This window comes from Dermacentor silvarum, chromosome 3, assembly GCF_013339745.2.
Source record: "Dermacentor silvarum isolate Dsil-2018 chromosome 3, BIME_Dsil_1.4, whole genome shotgun sequence".
Taxonomy (NCBI): Eukaryota; Metazoa; Arthropoda; class Arachnida; order Ixodida; family Ixodidae; genus Dermacentor; species Dermacentor silvarum.
In genome coordinates this window covers 19,582,468-19,604,017 of record NC_051156.1, presented here as the reverse complement: position 1 = coordinate 19,604,017, position 21,550 = coordinate 19,582,468, and the positions used below count along the sequence as shown (strand labels likewise).

The window sequence follows — 21,550 nt, the reverse complement described above, 5'->3', positions numbered from 1 at the left end:
AAGCGGGTGACGTAGCAGAATCTGAACATTCTGTCCCTCTCCTTCCAGGTCTCTGTAGTGTCCATGCATAGCACCTTTTGTAATGTAGGAAGGCAACCTTGGTAGAGAGCAGGGGAGCTTCCAAGATGGCTGCGATGTAGCACAAATAAACCCGTGTGCGTTCCCGACACAATCGGTCGTAATCAGTCTTATCACTCCAACTACGGCACGTTACAATGGCGATGAAGATGCGTCTGAACTACGTGAAGGCTGCCTAGCAACTATTTTAAACGGAACGAAGATATCAGCACACATCGACCGAACTTCTACTTTGCGGTATGGCGCACAGCATGCTTCCCTCGTTTCCTTTCTTCGACGCGCGTGCCACTGACGCCAATAACGTCGGCACCGAATGGTTGAAGTGGGTGAAACGCTTTGAAAACTTCATCGTAGCCTGCGGCATCACAGCCGACGCCCGGAAGACGGCCCTACTACTACACTACGTTGGTGAATAAGTTTATGACATTTACTGTTCGCTACCTGATTCTCCCGCAGCCGCAACTGCGTCTACCGTTTCAAGCACCGATGGCTCCAGCAATGCAACGCCTCTCTACACCGCAGCACGCAAGAAGCTCGGTGGCTATTTTGCACCCCGAGTGAACCCTACCTTTGAGATTTACCGCTTCCGTCAAGCCAAGCAAATGGAAAACGAATCACTCGACGCGTTCTACGCCAGACTACGACAGCTAGTTAAGCACTGTGCTTTCGCCGATGCCGACACCGAAATCAAGAATCAAATCCTCCTGTCTACAGTGTCAACACGTCTACGCCGGTATGCCATGCAGCATGACCTCGACTTGCAAGGAATTCTCAAACAAGGCAGGTTGTTTGAAGAGGTCGAGCACAACATCTCCGTGATCGAGCAAGAACGTCAGCAGTACAAAGAAAACTCAGCGTCAGCGTCTACACTTGCAGTGAACTCCAAGCGCACCTCGCGACCTCATCAACCGAAGTACCACGGGAAAGCGCCATCACGGCCTCGCGAGCCTCCGCGCCATCAAAGGACAGACGCAACATGCTACAACTGTGGAAAATCATGGCCTCATAGTGAGGGACGCTCCAGTTGCCCCGCTCTTGGCAAACAGTGTAATGCTTGTCGCAAAACTGGACACTTTGCTAGTGTGTGTCGTTCAACACGCAAAACCGTGCATGCAGTCGTGCGGGAAAGCAGCCCTGACAGTGATGAACACGTCTTCATGACTTCCTCTCACTGTCGCCCAATCACGGCCTCTCCCCAGGTGGATCTCAAACTCGATGGTGAGACCGTCCGTTTTACCATTGACACTGGTGCTACCGTGTCTGTCATCGGTTCGAATAGCGTGAAAAAGCGTTTGAGCACGGAAACGCTGTCCAAGACGTCCAAGAAAGTATTTGCTTATGGCGCAAATTCTCCTTTACCGCTACTCGGAAAGTTAGATGTTCTCATCACCTACAAGAACAGCAGCAGCCATGAAACTATGTTGTGTCCGGAGACTGTACCCCACTACTTAGTTTCTCTGCAACTTCCCGTCTAGGACTAGTCCAGATCACGTACAGTGTGGGAGAGGTGCCAAACAGACTGGATCCGAGAGTGGCCTACCCAGACCTTTTCAAGGGAGTGGGCTGTCTAAAGGACTTCCAAGTACACCTCCATGTTGACCCCCTTGTTCAACCAGTAGCACAACCTCACAGACGCATCCCCTTCTCCATGCGAAAGCCACTGGAAGAAGAGCTTGAAAGGCTACAGTCCCTCGGCATAATTGAAAAGACTGAAGGACCAACCCCTTGGGTATCTCCAATCGTGGCAGTACCGAAACCACATGACCCCGAGCATATTCGAATGTGTGTCGACATGCGCTGTGCTAACCAAGCCATCCAGCGTGAGAGACATGTCACACCGACAGTGGACGACATCCTTGTTGCTTTGAATGGATCCATCTTATTCTCTAAACTTGATCTGAAAGATGGATACCACCAATTAGAACTTGATGCATCATCTCGTGTGATCACCACATTCTCTACACATGCTGGACTCTTCCGATACAAGAGACTCAACTTCGGAATCAACTCAGCAGCCGAAGTGTTCCAGGACACCATCCGTCAGGTTCTAACCAACATCCCCAATGTGCTCAACGTAAGCGATGACATATTGGTGTATGGAAAGACTGAGAAAGAGCATGATGAAGCTTTGAAGGCGGCACTGGAATGTCTACTTGCAAGTGGCCTCACATTGAACGTCAAGAAATGCAAATTCTACCAACAGGAACTTACCTTTTTCGGGCATGTATTCTCAAGCAAAGGTGTACAACCAGACCCCACTAAGGTGTCTGCAGTAATCGGTGCCTCACCACCCACCAGTGCCAGTGAAGTGAAATCTCTCCTTGGTCTTGTTAACTACTGTGGTCGGTTCATACCGAATCTGGCCCACCTCACCCAACCACTCAGGAAACTCACAGCCAAAGGAGAGGACTGGTGTTGGACAGACATACAGCAAGGTGCCCTGGACGAACTGAAGAGAAAGCTTTCCGAGGCCACAGCTCTTGCCTACTTTGACCCAGGAAAGGACATCACACTCATTGTAGATGCTGCTCCTCATGGCCTAGGTGCCATTCTCACGCAGACTTCCGGAAGTGCAACCAGGGTGGTAGCATATGGGAGTCGTGCCCTTTCTCCTGTGGAGGCACGCTACTCTCAAATTGAAAGGGAAATGCTGGCTGTAGTGTGGGGAATTGAGCACTTTCACATCTACCTGTATGGGACAGCATTCCACCTACTAGCGGACCACAAGCCATTGGTCAGTATTCTCAGCAACCCCCGCTCCCTGCCTTCAGCACGGCTAGAGCGTTTGGCACTTCGAATTCAACAATACACCTTTGAAGTGCAACAGACTAGTGGTCCAAGCAACCCATCTGACTACTTGTCCCGCCACCCAGTAAACTCCACAGAACCATTTCGGCGCATGGAGTCTGTCGCTGAGCAGTATGTGAACTTCATCGTGTCTCACAGCCTACCTCGTGCCATGACCATAAAGGAGGTAACCGAAGCGACGTTAGCTGACCCGGTGATCAACTCACTCAAGCAAGCCCTAAAGCAACCCCAGAAAGGCAAACATTGGAAGAACACAACTCTACAGCCTTTCTCTCGCGTTGCGACAGAACTGTCAGTCTCCAAAGAAGGCCTTGTGTTAAGAGGCACGCGGATAGTACTGCCAGCACAACTTCACACAAAGGCGGTGCACCTTGCACATCGAGGCCACCAAGGCATTGTCAAGACAAAACAGCTGTTGCGTGAGAAGGCGTGGTTCCCAGGGATAGACTCTCTAGTGGACCAGACAGTTAAGAGCTGCCTGGCATGCCAAACCAACACACCGGTACACCATCGAGACCCTTTACCAATTCAGGAGCTTCCTCAAGGCCCGTGGACAGAACTGTCGTTAGATTTTGCTGGCCCTTTCCCTGATGGCAAGTATGCCATGGTAGTTGTGGATGATTTCTCCAAGTACCCAGTCGTTAGCATCTTACACACTCTTGCAGCACCTACAGTCATCAAGCAACTGCGCACTATATTCGCTCAGTTCGGCTGTCCGAAAATTGTAAAGTCAGACAATGGCCCACCCTTTCAGAGTGAGGGTTTTGCAGAGTTTGCTAGCGAGCTTGGATTCAAGCATCACGGCATCACTCCACGGTGGCCAGAGGCTAACGGGGAAGCCGAACGATTCATGCGCACCCTCAAGAAGTCGATACTCGCAAGTCGTGTCAGCCACTTGGATTGGACCAATGAGCTTCAGTCGTTTCTCCTGGCTTACAGGTCCACACCCCATGGTTCCACAGGGAAGTCTCCGTTTGAACTTCTATTTGGGAGACCCATGAGGAATCTTCTACCGACACTTGCTGCTGATACTCAGAACTCAGCTCACTCTGAGGCGAGACAGAATGACACCCAAAGAAAAGCATACAACAAGCAGTACGTCGATTTTCGGAGACACACCAGTCACAACCAGCTGCATGTTGGACAACAAGTCCTCTGCAAACAAGACAGGTCAAAGAAGTTCTCGTCTTAATGTGACCCCCACCCATACACAATCACCAAAGTCACTGGCTCCAAAATCACAGGGTCCAGAGATGGAGTGTCGATTTGTCGCAACTCTAGCTTCTTCAAAGATGCGAGCACAGTTCAAATGGAACGACACCAGGACCAGCCCGACATGCCAGATCTGGACGATGCAGCTGTGCCAAGTAACTGTGACCCTCCAAGCCACCGCACAGCTACTCCTGGTGAAGCTCCACCAGCAACTACCAAGACCGCCTCACAGCGGTACCCCCAACGAACAAGGCAACGACCTGAGCGCCTGAAAGACTATGTGTGAATAAAAGTGCATTTTTCTTTTTCTACTATGTGTTTGAACAAAACTGAATTTTCCTTCCCTGAGGGGATGATGTAGTGTCCATGCATAGCACCTTTTGTAATGTAGGAAGGCAACCCTGGTAGAGAGCAGGGGAGCTTCCAAGATGGCTGCGATGTAGCATAAATAAACCCGTGTGCGTTCCCGACACAATCGGTCGTAATCAGTCGTATCACTCCAACTACGGCACGTTACAGTCTCCCCTCCCGTTCCTTCGGGGGAAGCTTCTTCGCGAGCGCGGTAAATGAGACTTTGCGCGACGCGGTGGGCTGCCTCGTTGAGGTTGGGAGCGAGGGTCTCGCAGGAGGTGTGGGCTGGGAACCAAATGATGTATCTGTCTTCGAATTCCTGTGATGATATGAACTGTGCTTTCCCGTGGAATATGTTAGCGGCCTCGGGCGATATTCTTCCTCGCGCATAGTTTCTGATGGCTGACTGCGAGTCGCTGATGACGTATCGACATTTGGGCGAAATTAAAGCCTGAGCGATAGCTACTTCTTCTGCAATATCACTGTTATTAGAGCATATCGAGCATGCGCTTATGCACTCGTGGTCGGAGTTTATTACTACTGCGACGTAGGATTCGTGACTCGGGTACTCCGTTGCGTCCACGAACAACGCCTCCTTGTCTCTACCGTATGCCTTGAGTAGAGCTTTAGCTCTGCTTTCCCTCCTTCCCTGATCAAGTTCGGGGTGTATGTTTTTGGGCAGAATGGGGACCTGGGTCTTTTCCCTGATTACCTTGGGAACCGACAATTTACATCCTTGTTGATTGTGATAGGTTATCCCTAATTTGCTGAGGATACTCCTGCCCGTGCGCGATCCGGCCAGTCTCTCCAACTGAGCAATCGGTTGAGCCTCTATCAGCTCCTCTAACGTGTTGTGTACACCCAGTTGAAGTAGTCGCTCGGTGCTGGTGCTATCTGGAAGGCATAGAGCCATGCTTGTACGCCTTTCGTATGAGTGCATTTATCTTAGCTTTTTCGGCTGAATACCAATTGAGGTATGCCGCTACGTATATATGTGACTTATGGCGAAGGAATATATAAGTGATGACGTTAGCTTCTTTCATTCCCTGGTGTTTGTTTGTGACTCTCTTGATTATAGCCTTATTGTGTTGGTGACATTAGTTACTAGCCTCTTGACGGTTTCTTCGTTAGTGCCCTTGGATTCGATGATGAGTCCTAGGATTCTGACCTGTTCCACTAGGTGGATAGTCCTGCCGTTTTTGGAGCGAATTTGGATTTCTTCATAGGCTCGGTTCCGGTTGTAGCACTTGGGTGGTCTGCCTTTGGGCGTGGGTCGATAGAGGAGGAGTTCGGTTTTATCCGGCGAGCACTCGAGGCCAGTACCTTCGAGATACTCCTCGATGGTGTCGACGGCCTCCTGTAGTCTCTGTTCTATCTCTTCGTTGCTACCTTCAGACACTCAGATGGTGATATCTTCTGCATATAAGGAGTGATGTATTCTATGTACAGAGTTGAGCCGTTGCGAGAGTCCTATCATTATTAGATTGAACAGCATGGGCGATATGATTGAACCCTACGGGGTGCCAGCGCTACCCATGTGTCTCTCCTCAGATCTGAGTTCTCCCACTTCAAGGGATGCCGTTCTGTCCGTTAGGAAGTCCTTGACATAATTATATGCTCTCGATCCTAAGCTTAATTGGCTTATCTGATTTAATATAGCTGCATGCGCTGCTTTGTCGAAGGCTTTTTTGAGGTCTAATCCTAGTATCGCCCTAGTCGATCTTGTTTTATTGTCTAGGATCTGCTGTTTAATTTGCAGCATGGCATTGTGGAGTCTCTCATGTGCTCTTGGGACAAAGGAACGACAACACAGTAGTGCAAACAATCAAAAGGACATTTATTGCACCTTTCATACACTAATGCACGCTAGCCGAAATACAACCAATAGAACATTCACATGGGCGCGCGACAAATCAAGGAAGTCCGACTCACCGCGACCGGATAGCGAGCGAATATGTTCGCCCCATGCTATGACACCATGGCCTAGTCGTTCACGCGTACGGTCACGCGAACGGTGGCGCGTTCGAACGATCCGTGTTCGTCCATACCGGTGCCCCGCTCCGAGCCACGCGAGACGTCTCGCGAAGCGGGCCGGCGCACGCGCGATGCGTTCGTGCGTGTTCTCCGCCGATCCCAAGCCAAAGAGGAAGCGCCGTTGACCCCTTTCTCCCAAGTCACCCCGCCGCCCGGTGGCGCCAGCATCGCGACACTCACGCCATCTCTCGCAATGCGCCGCAACCACCACGACCGCCGTCGGCACTTAGCTACGCGGTGAAGCCGGATTACAGGAGACGCGTGAGAGTCGCCCATCCCCCCAACCTTAAATCACTATGCATACTCCGGCGAAACATGTCACACGCATATCAACATATCATAAACATATCAACGCGCGCGTCGCGAACAAAAGTTAGTACAGGCGACAGTGGCCGCGCCGAGGAAATGTCCACACGTTTTCCACAACATGCGAGCCGGCATTGTCTCTAGGGTGCACCGCTGGCATCCGTTGGTCACAGCATCAGCTCTGCTGCCTCTGCAGATTCGATGGCACGACTCCAGCACAGGACTCCGGAAACGGCGACGCAGAAGTCGGCACGAGCAAGCGTCGCTTGCGCCGACGCGCCCTGTCGGCGAGCGCCGCTGGTGATTGCCGGCTTTTTTCCCAGCCGCCGAGGGTAGCGAGCCGGACACAGGCGGCTGCCGAAGTCGCTGCGCCGAATTGGCCACAGGCCAAAGCCTGGGGTAGCTCGATTGCAGTCCGGGGCAGCAGCGCAGACGATGTGCAGGTGACAGCAAATCAGGGGTGACTCCGCTCACGCTGCGTACATTCAACGCACTCGGCAAACACTAAAGTAGTGCAAGGGAGAGGAATTCTGCATACGCATCGCCCACGTAGTACGATGTTCAATTCGGACGGCAAAATTTCGGGTGGCATTTCAGATGCTAAGTTCACGTGAACAAAGCTTACTTTCTAGAGTCGAACGAGTAATTTCAATTCGTGCGAGGCGGACTAATGAGGGAAGCAATGTGCGACACCTCAACACCACGGTCCACCAGGTTGTGTCCCGCAACGTGCGACAGGCGGCTTTGTAAAGCCTTAGGCCTAATGCGTCGCTACTTTGACAACAACCGGCATCCAAAAAAAAAAAAAAACATCACCCAAAATGTGCACAACAGGCAGCCGCGAGGAGACGTTAGCTCTGTGAGGTGGTCCTACCCCGCTCGGTGCACACAGCATCCGAGTTGACGGCGCCCACCGTCCCAGACGGTGTCGGAGCGCCCGGTGCCAGGCCGCAATACCAGTCAGCCCGTAGCGGCACCCATCGCCCGTGGCCACCCGGCTCCCTGAGCCGCGACTGACGAAGTCAAAGAGATAGAAGAAGCTATTTACATAAGAAATTCGGACCACCCACGAGGCTTCCGTACTCACTCGCTTCAGGCTTGCCAATGCTCCGCGGGCGCTAGGCCTCGCTCTCCCAGGATGCAGACCACGTGGCTCTCGTACCGACGAGTGTACAGTACTTCAACAAAACACTCGTGAAAAGGCTTAGTATGTTGAAAAGTTCAAACACGATACAGCAACCGTCGTCTCTCTCAAGAAAGCACGCCGCCGACGCTAGCGATCAAAATTCACGCTAGGACTACGCTTCGATTGAAACAAAGGTTGTCCCGAACCGCGCAAAACTGTTAAAATTATCGTCGGATGCCCCAAGAGGCCCCACGTTGGGCGCCAGATGTGGAGTCTCTCATGTGCTCTTGGGACAAAGGAACGACAACACAGTAGTGCAAACAATCAAAAGGGCATTTATTGCACCTTTCATACACTAATGCACACTAGCCGAATTACAACCAATAGAACATTCACATGGGCGCGCTACAAATCAAGGAAGTCCGACTCACCGCGACCGGATAGCGAGCGAATATGTTCGCCCCATGCTATGACACCATGGCCTAGTCGTTCACGTGTACGGTCACGCGAACGGTGGCGCGTTCGAACGATCCGTGTTCGTGCATACCGGTGCCCCGCTCCGAGCCACGCGAGACGTCTCGCGAAGCGGGCCGGCGTACGCGCGATGCGTTCGTGCGTGTTGTCCGCCGATCCCAAGCCAATGAGGAAGCGCCGTTGACCCCTTTCTCCCAAGTCACCCCGCCGCCTGGTGGCGCCAGCATCGCGACACTCACGCCATCTCTCGCAATGCGCCGCAACCACCACGACCGCCGTCGGCACTTAGCTACGCGGTGAAGCCGGATTACAGGAGACGCGTGAGAGTCGCGCATCCCCACAGCGTCCTGTGTGGATAGCTGGGAGCGGAACCCCAGCATGGAGTCTGGGTAAATTTCCTTCTCCTCAAGATAGTTATTGATTCTATTGAAGAAAGCATGTTCCACCAGCTTTCCAGCGCAGGACGTGAGTGAAATGGGGCGTAAGTTCGACAGATCGGGTTGTTTTCCGGGCTTGGGGATAAGGATTACTTTAGCATCTTTCCATTGTGCTGGGATGACGCCTTCGGCACAACATTAGTTTATATATTGCATGATGTTCTCTATTACTTGATCGTCTAGGTTCCGGAGAGTTCTGTTAGTGATCCCGTCCGGTCCCGGTGCGGATTTAGTGTTTAGCTTCACATATGTAGCGCTGCCCTAATTTGAACTACGGTGAACTCCTCGTCCAGTAGCTCGTTTGTGTCTCCGGGGTTTATGGGGATATATATGTTGCTAGCCTCGGCGATAAAGTCCTCCTCGCTGCCTTTATACTGGGGCATCAGCGTACGCAAGGTTTGCGTAGGTTCCGATTTGGTGTTATCTGGGTCGAGCAGGTGTTTGAGCATGCGCGCCATGTCTGGCCTGCGTGCATTTGCTTATCCAGAGCATTGCAAACCTTGTTCCATTGTTGTTTGCTTAGCTGCTGACAATGTTCTTCAATCTGCTTATTGAGCTTGGCTATACGCTTGCGCAAACTCCTATTGTGCCTCTGCTCCCGTCATCTGTTCTGTAGTGATTGTTTGGCCTCACACATGTGCGCGAGATGGCTATCAATCTTTTCTATGGGGGGATCTGATGTGATCGTTTGCGTAGCCTCGTTGACGTCTTGTATAACGTCTTTGACCCATTGCGCAATATTCTTGATGGAAGCTTGTTTTTTGGAATCTGACTTTTCGAAACTTATCCCAGTCCGTCCATCTAACCTGTCGTCTATTGAGTTCTGCGTCTACCGCCTCTTCAATTTTGGTTTCTACTATACGATGATCGCTCCCCAAATCTTCAAATGTGTTTTTCCATTTGGCGGTCCCCGCGTTGCGAACTAATGTTAAATCTGTAGTTGTGTCTCTCGCGAGACCAGTCCCTATACGCGCGGGGGGGGGGGGGGGGGGGGAGTCGGGGTCGGTGATGACAGTTAAATCGGTTTCTTTAATATCCTGCCATAGCATTTTGCCTTTGGCTCGTGTGTATCCGTATCCCCATGCGCTGTGTGGGGCATTAAAGTCTCCTCCAATGACGAGGGGGTTGGGTCCCGCTATTACTACGGCCTTCTTAAAGAGAGAAAGGAAGCGTTGTATGTGCGCAGGATTGCTATACAAATTTAGGATAAACGTGCTCGGAAATTTTTTTCTTCTAGGGGGAAGTTCTACGAGTATGTGCGCGATTTCTGTGATCTGGGTGTCGTGGCGGATTGCTACGATTCCCTTCCTTACCAGGGTGGTTAGTGTTCTCTTATCCCCGGTCGTGGGGCCGATCGCCTTATATCCCGATAGCTTAGCTAAACCGTGCGTTTCCTGCAGAATTACAATATCTGGTCTGGTTTTGTTCCTAAGGTGTTGTTGCAGTACTGCTCTCTTCCCCTCATAGCTCCTACAATTCCACTCTTTTTTTTTCCTGTACTTCCCTATTTTGGTAATAAGTCTTTTTTCCTGTACGCCCCTATTTTGATTTGGGTATTGAGGAGGGAGGGGGATGGAAGGAGGCAGGTCTCATGACATTAGTTGGGACAGCCGCTGTTGTGGTGCCCTGCGGTAATTGTGAATTGCCCACGGTGCTGATCGCCAGGGTGTTGGCTGGAGGCACCGGAGACGCCCTAGGGTTGAGACTGGCTACGTTAGCCTCGAGTTTATCTAGTCTATTCATGATCATGGAGATTGCAAGCGAAAGGTTGTTGGTTGCCTCTGCCTGTTCTTTAACTACCTTCTGTATTTCGGACAATGTTTGAATCAGGTTTGAATTTTGCGTAGCGGTTTTGTCACTATAGACGCCTGAGCTTTTCTTTTCAGTGGCGGAGGGGTGCTGTCCTCTTCCATTCTATTATCTGGGATTTCCTCGGGTCTCTCCAGGGGCCCGCGGAACGTGTTTGACTGGCAGTTCTTTCAGTACAGCTTTTAAGGCTTTGAATTTCTCTAGTGAGTTGCGATATTAATTCTCTAAGCTGAGCGTTTTCTTTTTTGATCTCGGCAATTTTATTGAGATTATGTGCAATCTCCCCCGAAGACCCTTTAACCGCGTCTGACCAGCTCACCGCGAGTGGCGGATCGCCTCGATGGCCGTGGCCGCCCCTTGGTCTGAACCGGGATCTGGAGCGGCATGGAGTCCGGCCTCCTCTCAGGTTCGGTCCGGTAGACTGGGGGGTGCGACCTCTTAGCGTCGTGCGGGAGCCAGATTGGGATCTGGACCCAGGCGTTGCCCTCCTCCTGGATCTGGACCTCCCACGATCGGTCGGCCCGGTGTTGGAGAGATGCTCTTCCTGCTGTTGCTGCTGCATTTGTCGGAGCCATTGGCGTTGCTTGACGATGTAGGGTTTTTTGAACTTGGCCTGACAGGCTTTGTCGGCCGTGGGATGATCCATGCCGCATAGCTGACATCTTGGCTGACACTTGTGGTCCTGACTTGCGTTGGGCGTTCCACATCCCGCACATAGTTTGTCGTTTGGCCTCGGGCACACATCGCTCCTGTGTCCAAGTCTGTTGCACTGTCTGCAAAAGTCCATTTGCTTTCTGTATAGAGAACATCGCGTGAGCACTCCTCTGTATAGGACGTATGACGGAACTCTGTAACCGTCGAAAAGGACTATGACCGTCGTGGTGTTTCCAAGACGTTTAGCTGCGATCGCCGTAGGATTTCTGGGTGTGATAACTGCCGCGGCGATATCTCGCGGGCTTTCTTCCAAGGGGACACCTCTGATTACTCCTTTGGCGGTGATTTCCGGTGCCGTCTCGTAAGCTCCCACCTCATACACCTTGTCATTGGCCTTGATGTGCTTGATCCCTTGGTATTTGTCTGCATGCTCTTGATTTGGGGTGCTGACGACCAAAATGTTTTGGAAGTTATTCGGGCAGATCGTGTCCATATCTCGTTCTTCATAACGGATCTCGGCTGCTTCGTACGCAGCTTTGTCTAGCTCCGTTAAGCTTAGCTGGGATATCTGCAGTCCTCCTCTTGGCCTGATGACTATCTTGTAGTCTGCTGTCGGCAGTCTTGGCATTCTGATGGCCCTGTTTATCTTGGATATAAGTTGTGCGCCAAGCCTTCTTGGCGTTCGGGTAGGGCTAGGGCTAGCACGGATATGCTGCCTCCCCTCCTTTGCACGTTTTCTGTATCTAACTTCTTTCCATTCGTTGTCTACGTCGTCCTCCTGTCGGGTGACTTCCTCATCCTGCTCATCATCCATCGTTGACGATAATTGCCTCTTGGGCGCGAGCGCCGAGACCTGGGTCTCGTGAGGCGACTCGAGGCAGCTCGGAGCGGCTAGGCAGCAGGCGCGAGGTAGTTTTCAGCCGTAAAATCTCGTAAAACGGTCACCCACCTCAGAATTTGGAATCTTCGGGTTCCCGGTGACGAGCTGAATCCGATGGTGTATAATTCTGGGTGGTGCTTGGCTGTTGTCACTGCAAAATCATTTGATGAGCATCGAAGCTTTTACTGAAGCTGTGCTCTGCTTCTGCTTCTTCCTTCGCCCGCAGACAGTGGATTGTACACAAACATATTGCTGATGCCGGAAGGCGATGTGAAGCGTTGCAAAAGGCAGTGGAACGGCTTTGCGACTCATAAAGATGTCAGATGGTGTAAAGAAGACCGTAGCATCGGTGACGGCATCGCAGACGACTGGGACAATGGCAAAAGAGCCAGGTGGCATGTCGGTGTCCTCACGCACGACCAGTTTAGGCGGCTGATCAAGAGCATCATGGGATGGTCCGTCACACAACGGCGAAAATTCAACTTCAGCTCGTGCGCAGTCGATGATGGCACTATGACGGGACAAGAAGTCCCACCCAATTAGGATGACGTCATATGAGCAGACAGGAAGAACAACTCAACAATGTACAAAACGCCTTGTAAAAGCACACGGGCAGTACGTCTGCGAGAGGTGTCACGTGCTGCGCGCTTGCCGTGTGAACCGACAGTCCAGACAGCGGCGTGGTCACCGCAGCAAACGGCAGAGTTTGGCGGCTATAATAGAAACGGCGGTGCCGGTGTCCACAAGCGCAAAAGTAGAAATACCTTCGACAAATATGGCGACCATGTTAGCAAGAGATAGATAGATAGATAGATAGATAGATAGATAGGTAAACTTTAATTCAAAGATAGTTTTGTCTTGCCCCAATGGGGCATCGCTAATGGTCGGGGCCCCTAGTCCTGGGCTCCGCTGGCTCTTGCCATCTTCTCTGCTCTCTAGATCAGCTTGAGCTGGTCGTCGAGGGCCGAGCTGGACAGCAGTGCCTCCCATTGCTCCCTCGTGGTGTTCGTGTCATAGTGTTCTATGTTGTGTAACGTGCACTCCCACGTAATATGGCATAGGGTTGGTGTGGCCCCACACCACGGGCATTCGTCCCTGTAGGCTGTGGGGTACATGCGATGTAATATGTGTAAATTCGTGCAAGTGCCTGTCTGGAGCCTACGCCAGGCAGCGGCATCCTCCCTCTTTAGTATTCGATGGGGTGGGGGATATCGCAAGCGACTCCCTCTGTGGTAGTTCAGGATTGCTGAATACTCGGGGTCAACTAGGTCAGGATCATCTGCAGTCGGCCTGATGAGTGCTCGGTTATGTGCAAATTCTCGAGCTGCTCTGTCAGCATACAGGTTACCCGTGATGGCAGCGTGACCCGGTATCCAAATGATGGTTATGATGGTGTTGTCGTCAGTGTCCTTCTTGGGTATTTGGGCTAGAACTTGTGCCGCAGGTCTTGCGATTCTTCCCTGTAGGAAGTTGCGGCAGGCCTGCTGGGAGTCCGTGAGGATCGTCAGTGGTTTGCTTGCGTGTTGGCCTTCGCTGATGGCTAACGCGATGGCCAGCTCTTCCGCTTCCGTGATAGCAAGAGAAGAGCGAGGACTTGGGCAGTTCGAAGATGGCGCAGTTCTTGTCTCGCGAACTGCGGCGCTTAGTATTCCTGGTCGGAGGGTGCGGGTCAGCGACGCATTGGGGAGAGCGACCGTCGACGAGGAGATGGGGATTGTATATTATATTATATATAATACATATATATTACCCCTTCATCTGTATACAGGGTGTCCCAGCTATCACGCAGCACGATCAAAAAAAGAGGAACGGCGTTACGCGAAGCCGACCTATAGTGCGTATTGTTTCCAGTACAGTGGAGTAGCCGCCAGTAAATTTTTTGTTGCTGAGATTTAATTAATTAACTGTAATTAATTATCTAACTCGAGAGGTACTGTCCTAATTATCAAAGTGTCAATGAGAAAGTTGTAGAGCAACATGAAAAACTCCCGATACAGATTTCTGTTGCTGAATACGTGCTACATAAAAGTGTTTTCCCGAGCATGAAAGAAGCCCGCGAATACACGCAAAGTGCCTCGAGCGGTCAGTCGTGCGGCAATTCTGCGTGTATTCGCGGGATTCTTTCACACTCTGAAAAACACATATGTTGTATCGGGAGTTTTTCATGTTGCTCTACAACTTTCTCATTGACACCTTGATATTAGGACAGTACTTCTCGAGTTAGATAATTAATTACAAATAATTAATTAAATCTCAGTAACGAAAACATTACTAGCGGCTACTACACTGTATACTGGAAACAATGCGCACTAGGATGGCTTCGCGCAACGCCGTCCCTCTTTTTTAAAATCGTGCTGCGTGATAGCTGGGACACCCTGTAAATTCATCATCATGGCCAGCGTCATTCTCTTCAGCGCGTGCGTGGCCTGCATAATAAATCGTCGAAGTTGAACAGCTGTCTCGCAAGTGGTGGAGGCTGCTCTCGATCCCTTGGTCCTCTACGACTTCGAGTTTCCCTGGAGCTTTGTTCAGGTCGCCGCTTGCTCCACCTTTCCCCACCATGCCCCAAGAAGATCCACCGGGAGCCCCCAGCGTCACCGTCTCTGCCCCACCGGCCGTTCCTTCATGGACCGTCAGCGTGTTCGCTGGCCTTCCTAGTCAAGATGGTGACGCCTGGCTGGACAATTATGACCGAGTGAGTGAGTCTAACCGGTGGGATGATTTTCACAAGCTTCGGAACGTCGCATTCACTGACGTTGCCAGGACTTGGTTTCTTAACCATGAGAGCTCCTTGCCTGACTGGGCGGCATTCAAACACGAGCTTCGGCAAATTTTCGGCGCCCACAACGTATTGTAATATGCCTAGTAATGCCCCCCCTCCACTTCGAAAGAAAACTCACCCCTGTTTTTGGCGTGATCTGCTATTTTTTTCCAAAACACCGAAAGATAGCTCACTTGTACCCCCACTGCCGGCACCACCAATGGTGGCCATTGGCGGTGCCAACAACGGCGCCGAGAACGCAGGGAACCGGTCGTCGCGCCTAGTGCCGTCACTCACCACTAGTTGGCGGCGCTACCCCAGAATAGGCGATATTACCCAGACTATCCGGGAGACCGTGGCCCCATATGCGAAGAGACTGGTGATTTGCTCCATCCCCGAAGTCGAAACAAGAGGCAAGGCAATGCGGGCAAGAGCAATGCTTCTCAACACTGAACTCACGAAACTGTGTGGGACGCTAAAGGCGACATTTGTTGACCTCTCCGGCATGCTAGCAGGGGAAGGACGGCTAGCCCAGGACGGTATTAATTACCTGGCAGCCACAACGCGCCATGTTGCGACCCAGCTATCCCAGGCGACACGTCCTTTTTTAGGACTGCAGGAACCCCGGAGGATCAGAGGCAAGCCCAGTCACACACCACGGCGGAAGACAGGCCCGAATGTGTCCTTGCCCGCCCTGGAGCAACAATCCTCGCTCCCGGACCCTCCTGCAGGGACAGCGAACGGGACCCACAATGCGCACCCGAGGGAAACCAGGAGCGAGGTCCAGGCCCCTCTCCGGCGAACCCTCTACGAGCGCTCCCAGCCCGCCTACATGATGACCTCGCCACATCTGCCAACCCTGAGCACTCCGCCGTGTCCACCGAGGGCGAGTTTGGTCCCAATGACATGGGTACCGCACCTGGGCACCACCCATCCTGCATTGACCCCATGGCAACCACTCAGCCACAGTGCAGGCCCCGACCTCTTCCAAATGGTTGGAGACATAGTCCGCCAACAGGTGGCGCTGCAGTGACCAATGCTCAGTAAAGAAAAATCGGCAGTGATGACTTTTAATGATAACCAGGGCAGCGAACATAGGATACAGGAGGTTACATTGGAGGTGGTGGATAAGTACAAATATCTTGGAGTGTGGATAAACAATGGGGCTGAGTACCTAACGGAACATGAAAAATATGTGACGGCTAAAGGTAGCAGAAATGCAGCTGTGATGAAAAATAGGGCACTGTGGAATTACAATAGGTACAAAGTGGTGAGAGGGATTTGGAAAGGGGTGATGGTCCCTAGTTTGACTTTCGGCAATGCGGTCCTGTGCATGAGATCAAAGGTTCGAGCAAGGTTGGAAGTTAAGCAGCGAGGGGTAGGTAGACTGGCTCTGGGAGCACACGGAAATACACCAAATCAAGGGGTACAGGGTGACATGGGATGGACGTCATTCGAGGGCAGGGAAGCCAGCAGCGAGATAGAATTTGAGGAGCGATTGAGAGAAATGGCAGAAAAGCGATGGGCAAGGAGAGTTTTTAGTTATTTGTACATGAGGAATGTTGACACAAAATGGAGGAAACTGACCAGAAAATTGTCAATCAAATATATGGACTGCAAGAGGGGTGCAAACCAGGAAACAGCGGTTAAGAAAAAGGTTAAGGAAACAGAGAGGGGGCTGTGGAAAACAGGGATGCAGACGAAATCAGCACTGGGAACATACCGAACTTTCAAGCAAGAAATTGCCAAAGAAAATATCTACTATAATTCTAGGGGAAGCTCTTTGTTGTTTGAAGCCAGGACGGGAGTATTGCGGACTAAGATGTACCGAGTCAAGTACCAAGGTACGTTGTGCTGTGCGTGTGGAGAAGAGGAAACGGCTGAACACCTCATACTTTTCTGTAAAGGGCTTAACCCTACAGTGCAAGGCAACGGGGCTGATTTTTTCAAAGCATTGGAGTTTAGGGACAGTGAAGGCAAAATAGACTTTAAGCGGGTAGAAATAACCAAACAGAGGTTATCTGATTGGTGGATAAAATCAAGGCAGGGGTGAAATTTCACCCACCACAAAGTACAAGATATGTTAACAGTCATGGCTAGGTGGCGTATGCCACCGCCCGGTTTAAAGGGTTCAGCCTCATCCATCCATCCATCCATCCATCCATCCATCCATCCATCCATCCATCCATCCATCCATCCATCCATCCATCCATCCATCCATCCATCCATCCATCCATCCATCCATCCATCCATCCATCCATCCATCCATCCATCCATCCATCCATCCATCCATCCATCCATCCATCCATCCATCCATCCATCCATCCATCCATCCATCCATCCATCCATCCATCCATCCATCCATCCATCCATCCATCCATCCATCCATCCATCCATCCATCCATCCATCCATCCATCCATCCATCCATCCATCCATCCATCCATCCTAACTACAGACATAGAGTTTCTCACTATGTCTCGTGAGAAACTCTATGACTCTATGTATAGTGACTATGTCTCGTGACTATGTATAGTGACTATGTAGTGACTATGTCTCGTATAGTCACTGTCGTATAGACTGTCTCGTATAGTCGTATAGTGACTATGTCTCGTGAGAAACTCTATGACTCTATGTATAGTGAGAAACTCTATGACTACAGAGGCGACCCGAACGACCACGTAGAGCGTAGGCTACGGCCCCGCAGAAGCCGACATCGACATCGTCATCCCCACTGCACGCGCAAAACCACGCAAAATGTCGGTTTTCTCAACTTGCACGGAGCGCGTAAATCTGGGAAATGGGGAGAACTGTACCAGTTACTGGACGATGAAAGTATGACGGTATACGCTGTCGCCGAGACGCACCTCCTTGGTATTGAAGAGCCTCCAATCCACCCTCAGTGGCACTGGGCGGGTACCAACCGCGGCCCAAGCGGCCGCAAAGGCGGCGGTATCGGCGTCTTGTGGAGGGCTGGTACCTCCTGGACCAGACTCGAGTGCACGTGCAGCGAACACATGTGGGTGAGCGGCGACATTCTGGGCATCTGTCCTGCTGGGGATTGTCTACCTTGCAGTCGACCGCGGACACAACGTTGGCAACATGCACATCATGCACTGCATTAGGGAGGATGTAAGTCGCTGGGCGACAGGTAAAGAGGTACTGCTGTTAGGTGACTTCAACGGCCACATCCAGCCCCTGGACGGCTTCCAAGATCGCAACGGTGAGCTCCTACTACAGACAGCCCAGGATCTGTCACTGGAGGGGCTCAATCTCCGACCAGACTGCGAGGGGGAATTCACATGGTGCGCTAGGGCCAGCCGCAGCTGCATTGATTACGTGTTAGCGTCCCACAAGTTGGCGCAACGAGTTCAGCACGTCCACATTGACGAATCGGGGCAGTTTAGCGCCAGCAGTGACAACAATCGCATCAAGGTCACCTTCACCGCCTCTATTTGGCGATATCGACGCAGGGAGCAGCGTGAACCATCCCGACGATATCTCCCGGCCTCAGCGTACGAGGCCGTTGCACGGGACTTTGAGATACGTCTGCAGGTTACGCCGCCAAGGATCTATGAACAATACGTTGGGGAACTGCGGCGCATCATGCATGCCCACGAGATCCGCTCCAACTCGAGAGGCGGTGTGCGGCGCAACGGCTGGTGGGACGGGGAGGTGAAGGCAGCACTGGACGCACGTAAAGTGGCCAACCGTCAGCACCGTGCCGCGGTGACAGCGGCACTCCCCTCCAACGTGTGCCAAGATCTGTGGGACCAGTACCTGGCCCACAAGCGCACTATGCAGCAGGTTGTACAGCGCAAAATCGCGACACACGACCACGCCCAGCTGAGGTCCATGACAACTGCGGGGCGCCAAGGAGGCCGGAAGTTCTGGGCGTACGTGTCAACACTCTACCGGAAACCCGCCCCACCGGAGATCCGAGATGAGACAACAGGTGAGCCAGTCAGTGACATCCCAGAACATCTCACCCGACACATGGCGCAGTTGTATGACACCGCGCTGCCCACTGCAACCGAAGAGCACTATGCAATGTCAGCCCCCAGAAAGCGGTAACTCGGTCATATACGAGTGCAAATCGCAGGTGTCCCGACTCGCGCTGGACCGCGCGCTTGCTCGGATAGACTCGCGCACCGCCCAGGGACTGGACGCGATACCGGCGGGCTTAGTGAAAAACCTGGGGAACATAGCACGCGACACCCTGGCTCACATGTTCACTGAGATTCTGAGCGGGGAGCCAGTTCCAGCTGACTGGCAGTGTGGTCGTGTGTGCCTTATCCACAAGAAGGGTGGGGACGCTGGCCTCATACAAGACTACCGACCCATCACGGTGACCAGTGTGCTATACCGGCTCTTCACTACGGTGGTAAAGAGCTGGCTGAGGGCCTGGGCGGAGCGATCGGGTGCCCTGACAGAGCTACAGAACGGCTTCAGATCAGATCGTCGCTTGGAAGACAATCTCTTTACCCTGAGCCAGACCATTGATCTGGCCCGGAAGGAATCGCGGGGTCTGGTCGCATGCTTCCTCGACGTAGCAAAGGCGTATGACAGCGTCCCTCACGAGCCGATGCTGAGCCGAATGTCGGCCCTGAATATGCCACCACCGTTGGTAGACATGCTGCGGAGACTATACAAAAACAATACAGTTGTTGCCTGTCTGGGCGGTGCCCAATCGCTACCAGTGCCAGTGCGCCGAGGCCTCAAGCAAGGCTGCCCGCTCTCCCCGCTGCTATACATGTTGTATGTTTCGGGGTTGGAGCGAAGCTTGATCGACTCGAGGCTGGGCTTCCCATTCCGGTTTCTCAGTGAGGGGCTACCGGACACCTGGATACTGCCTGGCCTGGCCTTCGCCGACGATCTGGTGCTCCTGGTGGAAAATGTCATCGACCTCCAGCAACTCTTCACCCTGAGCGCCACCCATCTCGCCCGCCTCGGCCTGTCCTTCAACCCAAAGAAATCCGCAGTTCTACAGTTCTCTGGCACACCAGAAGAGAACGCGGTGCTCTTACCGGACAACGACAGTATCCCGTGGGCCAATGAATATCGCTACCTTGGTGTCACCCTCTCTACATCACCGGATCTCCTGGGGGCACACGAAGAACACTTGCGACAAGCATGCCGAAGAGCCAGTGCCGTGCTGCGCCGGCGGTCACTTAGGGGGTGCAACCGCTATATACTCGTTCGTGAGCTATGGAAGCCCGTCCACGTCCCAGCGCTAACCTTTGCCAACGCGGTGGTATGCATTTCGGCCGACACCCGAGCGTGGTTGGAGCGCGGGCAGCGCGAAGTGGGACGCGTGGCTCTCGGCTGCCACGGACGCGTGGCCATTGAGGCCATTCAGGGCGACTTGGGGTGGTCGTCATTCCAGGCGCGAGAGGCGAGCAGCAAGGTAGCATTTGAGGATCGACTTCGCCAAATGGAAGACTAGTGATGGGCGCGCCGTGTTTTCCGATACATGGGCTTCAGGGGCACCCAGACTGCATGGGCCACTCGAGTGCGCACGCTGAGCCGCAAGTTCGGCTTCCTTGCCCAGCCGCTACAAGCGTCAGGCGCTCAGAGGCGGAGCCACGCGGCACGGCAACGAGTACGCGAGGTCGAAACGGAGCAGTGGCGCTCTTCCATGCTTGGCAAATTGACCCTTGAACTATACCGCTCGCACAAGTCCACCACAGCTACGGAAAACTTCTACGACAACGACACGGGGAGTGCACTGCTCTTTGAGGCGCGCGCAGGAGCACTCCGGACCCTTCTATACCGGCAGCGCTTCGACGCATCCCCAATAAAGTCCCTATATAAGAAAAGTACCGCCATCCTTTGACAAATGCCGCTTCACTCTCTCCTGTGTTATCCTGTATCTCCGATTGGACGATGATAGCGCGCGCTTTTCACTTCTGTATATTTTCTTTTTTTCCGCCTCAGAGCCATGTTGAAAGTCCTCTGCGCAGCCGCAGTCGCCGGCAGCGGCGGCGGCGCGCGCCCGGCCTGAAAGCTTCAACGTGGACTTTCTAGGTGCGCCACCGTCGACTTGGCTTTCGCAAGCAAAAAGTAAAGAAAAAGCAAGTGCTTTAGGAGAGGAGGCGGCGGAGGAAAGAGTAGATGGCGGTACTTTTCTTATATAGGGATTTTAATCGGATGGATGGATGGATGAGGCTGAAGCCTTTAAATCGGGCGGTGGCATACGCCACCTAGCCATGGCTATTAACATAATTTGTACTTTGTGGTGGGTGAAATTTCACCCCTGCCTTAATTTTATCCACCAATCAGATAACCTCTGTTTGGTTATTTCTACCCGCTTAAAGTCTATTTTGCCTTCACTGTCCCTAAACTCCAATGCTTTGAAAAAATCAGCCCCGTTGCCTTGCACTGTAGGGTTAAGCCCCTTACAGAAAAGTATGAGGTGTTCAGCCGTTTCCTCTTCTTCTCCACACGCACAGCACAACGTGTCTATACCTTGGTACTTGACTCGGTACATCTTAGTCCGCAATACCCAATGGTGCAAAGTGCCATCTGCCGGGCATGTGGGGAGGCTCAAGAGTGCGCGATGCATGTCGTTGTCCAGTCTGTCGGGGTGTCGCCAACGCACCTAGAGGGTACCACTCTTCCC

The 21,550-nt window shown here is 52.4% G+C and overlaps 2 protein-coding genes and 1 pseudogene across 2 annotated transcripts; all 3 read left to right on the top strand.

The window, feature by feature from the left end:
• The first annotated feature begins 299 nt into the window (after window positions 1–299).
• LOC125944193 (uncharacterized) lies at window positions 300–1,553 on the top strand (annotated as a pseudogene).
• A 173-nt stretch (window positions 1,554–1,726) lies between these two features.
• Window positions 1,727–4,078, top strand: LOC119444239 (uncharacterized protein K02A2.6-like). Its single transcript, XM_037708667.2, has one exon. It carries the CDS (start codon window positions 1,727–1,729, stop codon window positions 4,076–4,078), a length of 2,352 nt encoding a protein of 783 aa, XP_037564595.2.
• A 144-nt stretch (window positions 4,079–4,222) lies between these two features.
• Window positions 4,223–20,374, top strand: LOC119444238 (uncharacterized). The gene is made up of 5 exons (XM_037708666.1): window positions 4,223–4,350; window positions 15,662–15,924; window positions 17,832–17,951; window positions 18,005–18,883; window positions 18,993–20,374. Exons 1-5 carry the CDS (start codon window positions 4,223–4,225, stop codon window positions 20,372–20,374), a joined length of 2,772 nt encoding a protein of 923 aa, XP_037564594.1.
• The last annotated feature ends 1,176 nt before the right edge of the window (window positions 20,375–21,550 follow it).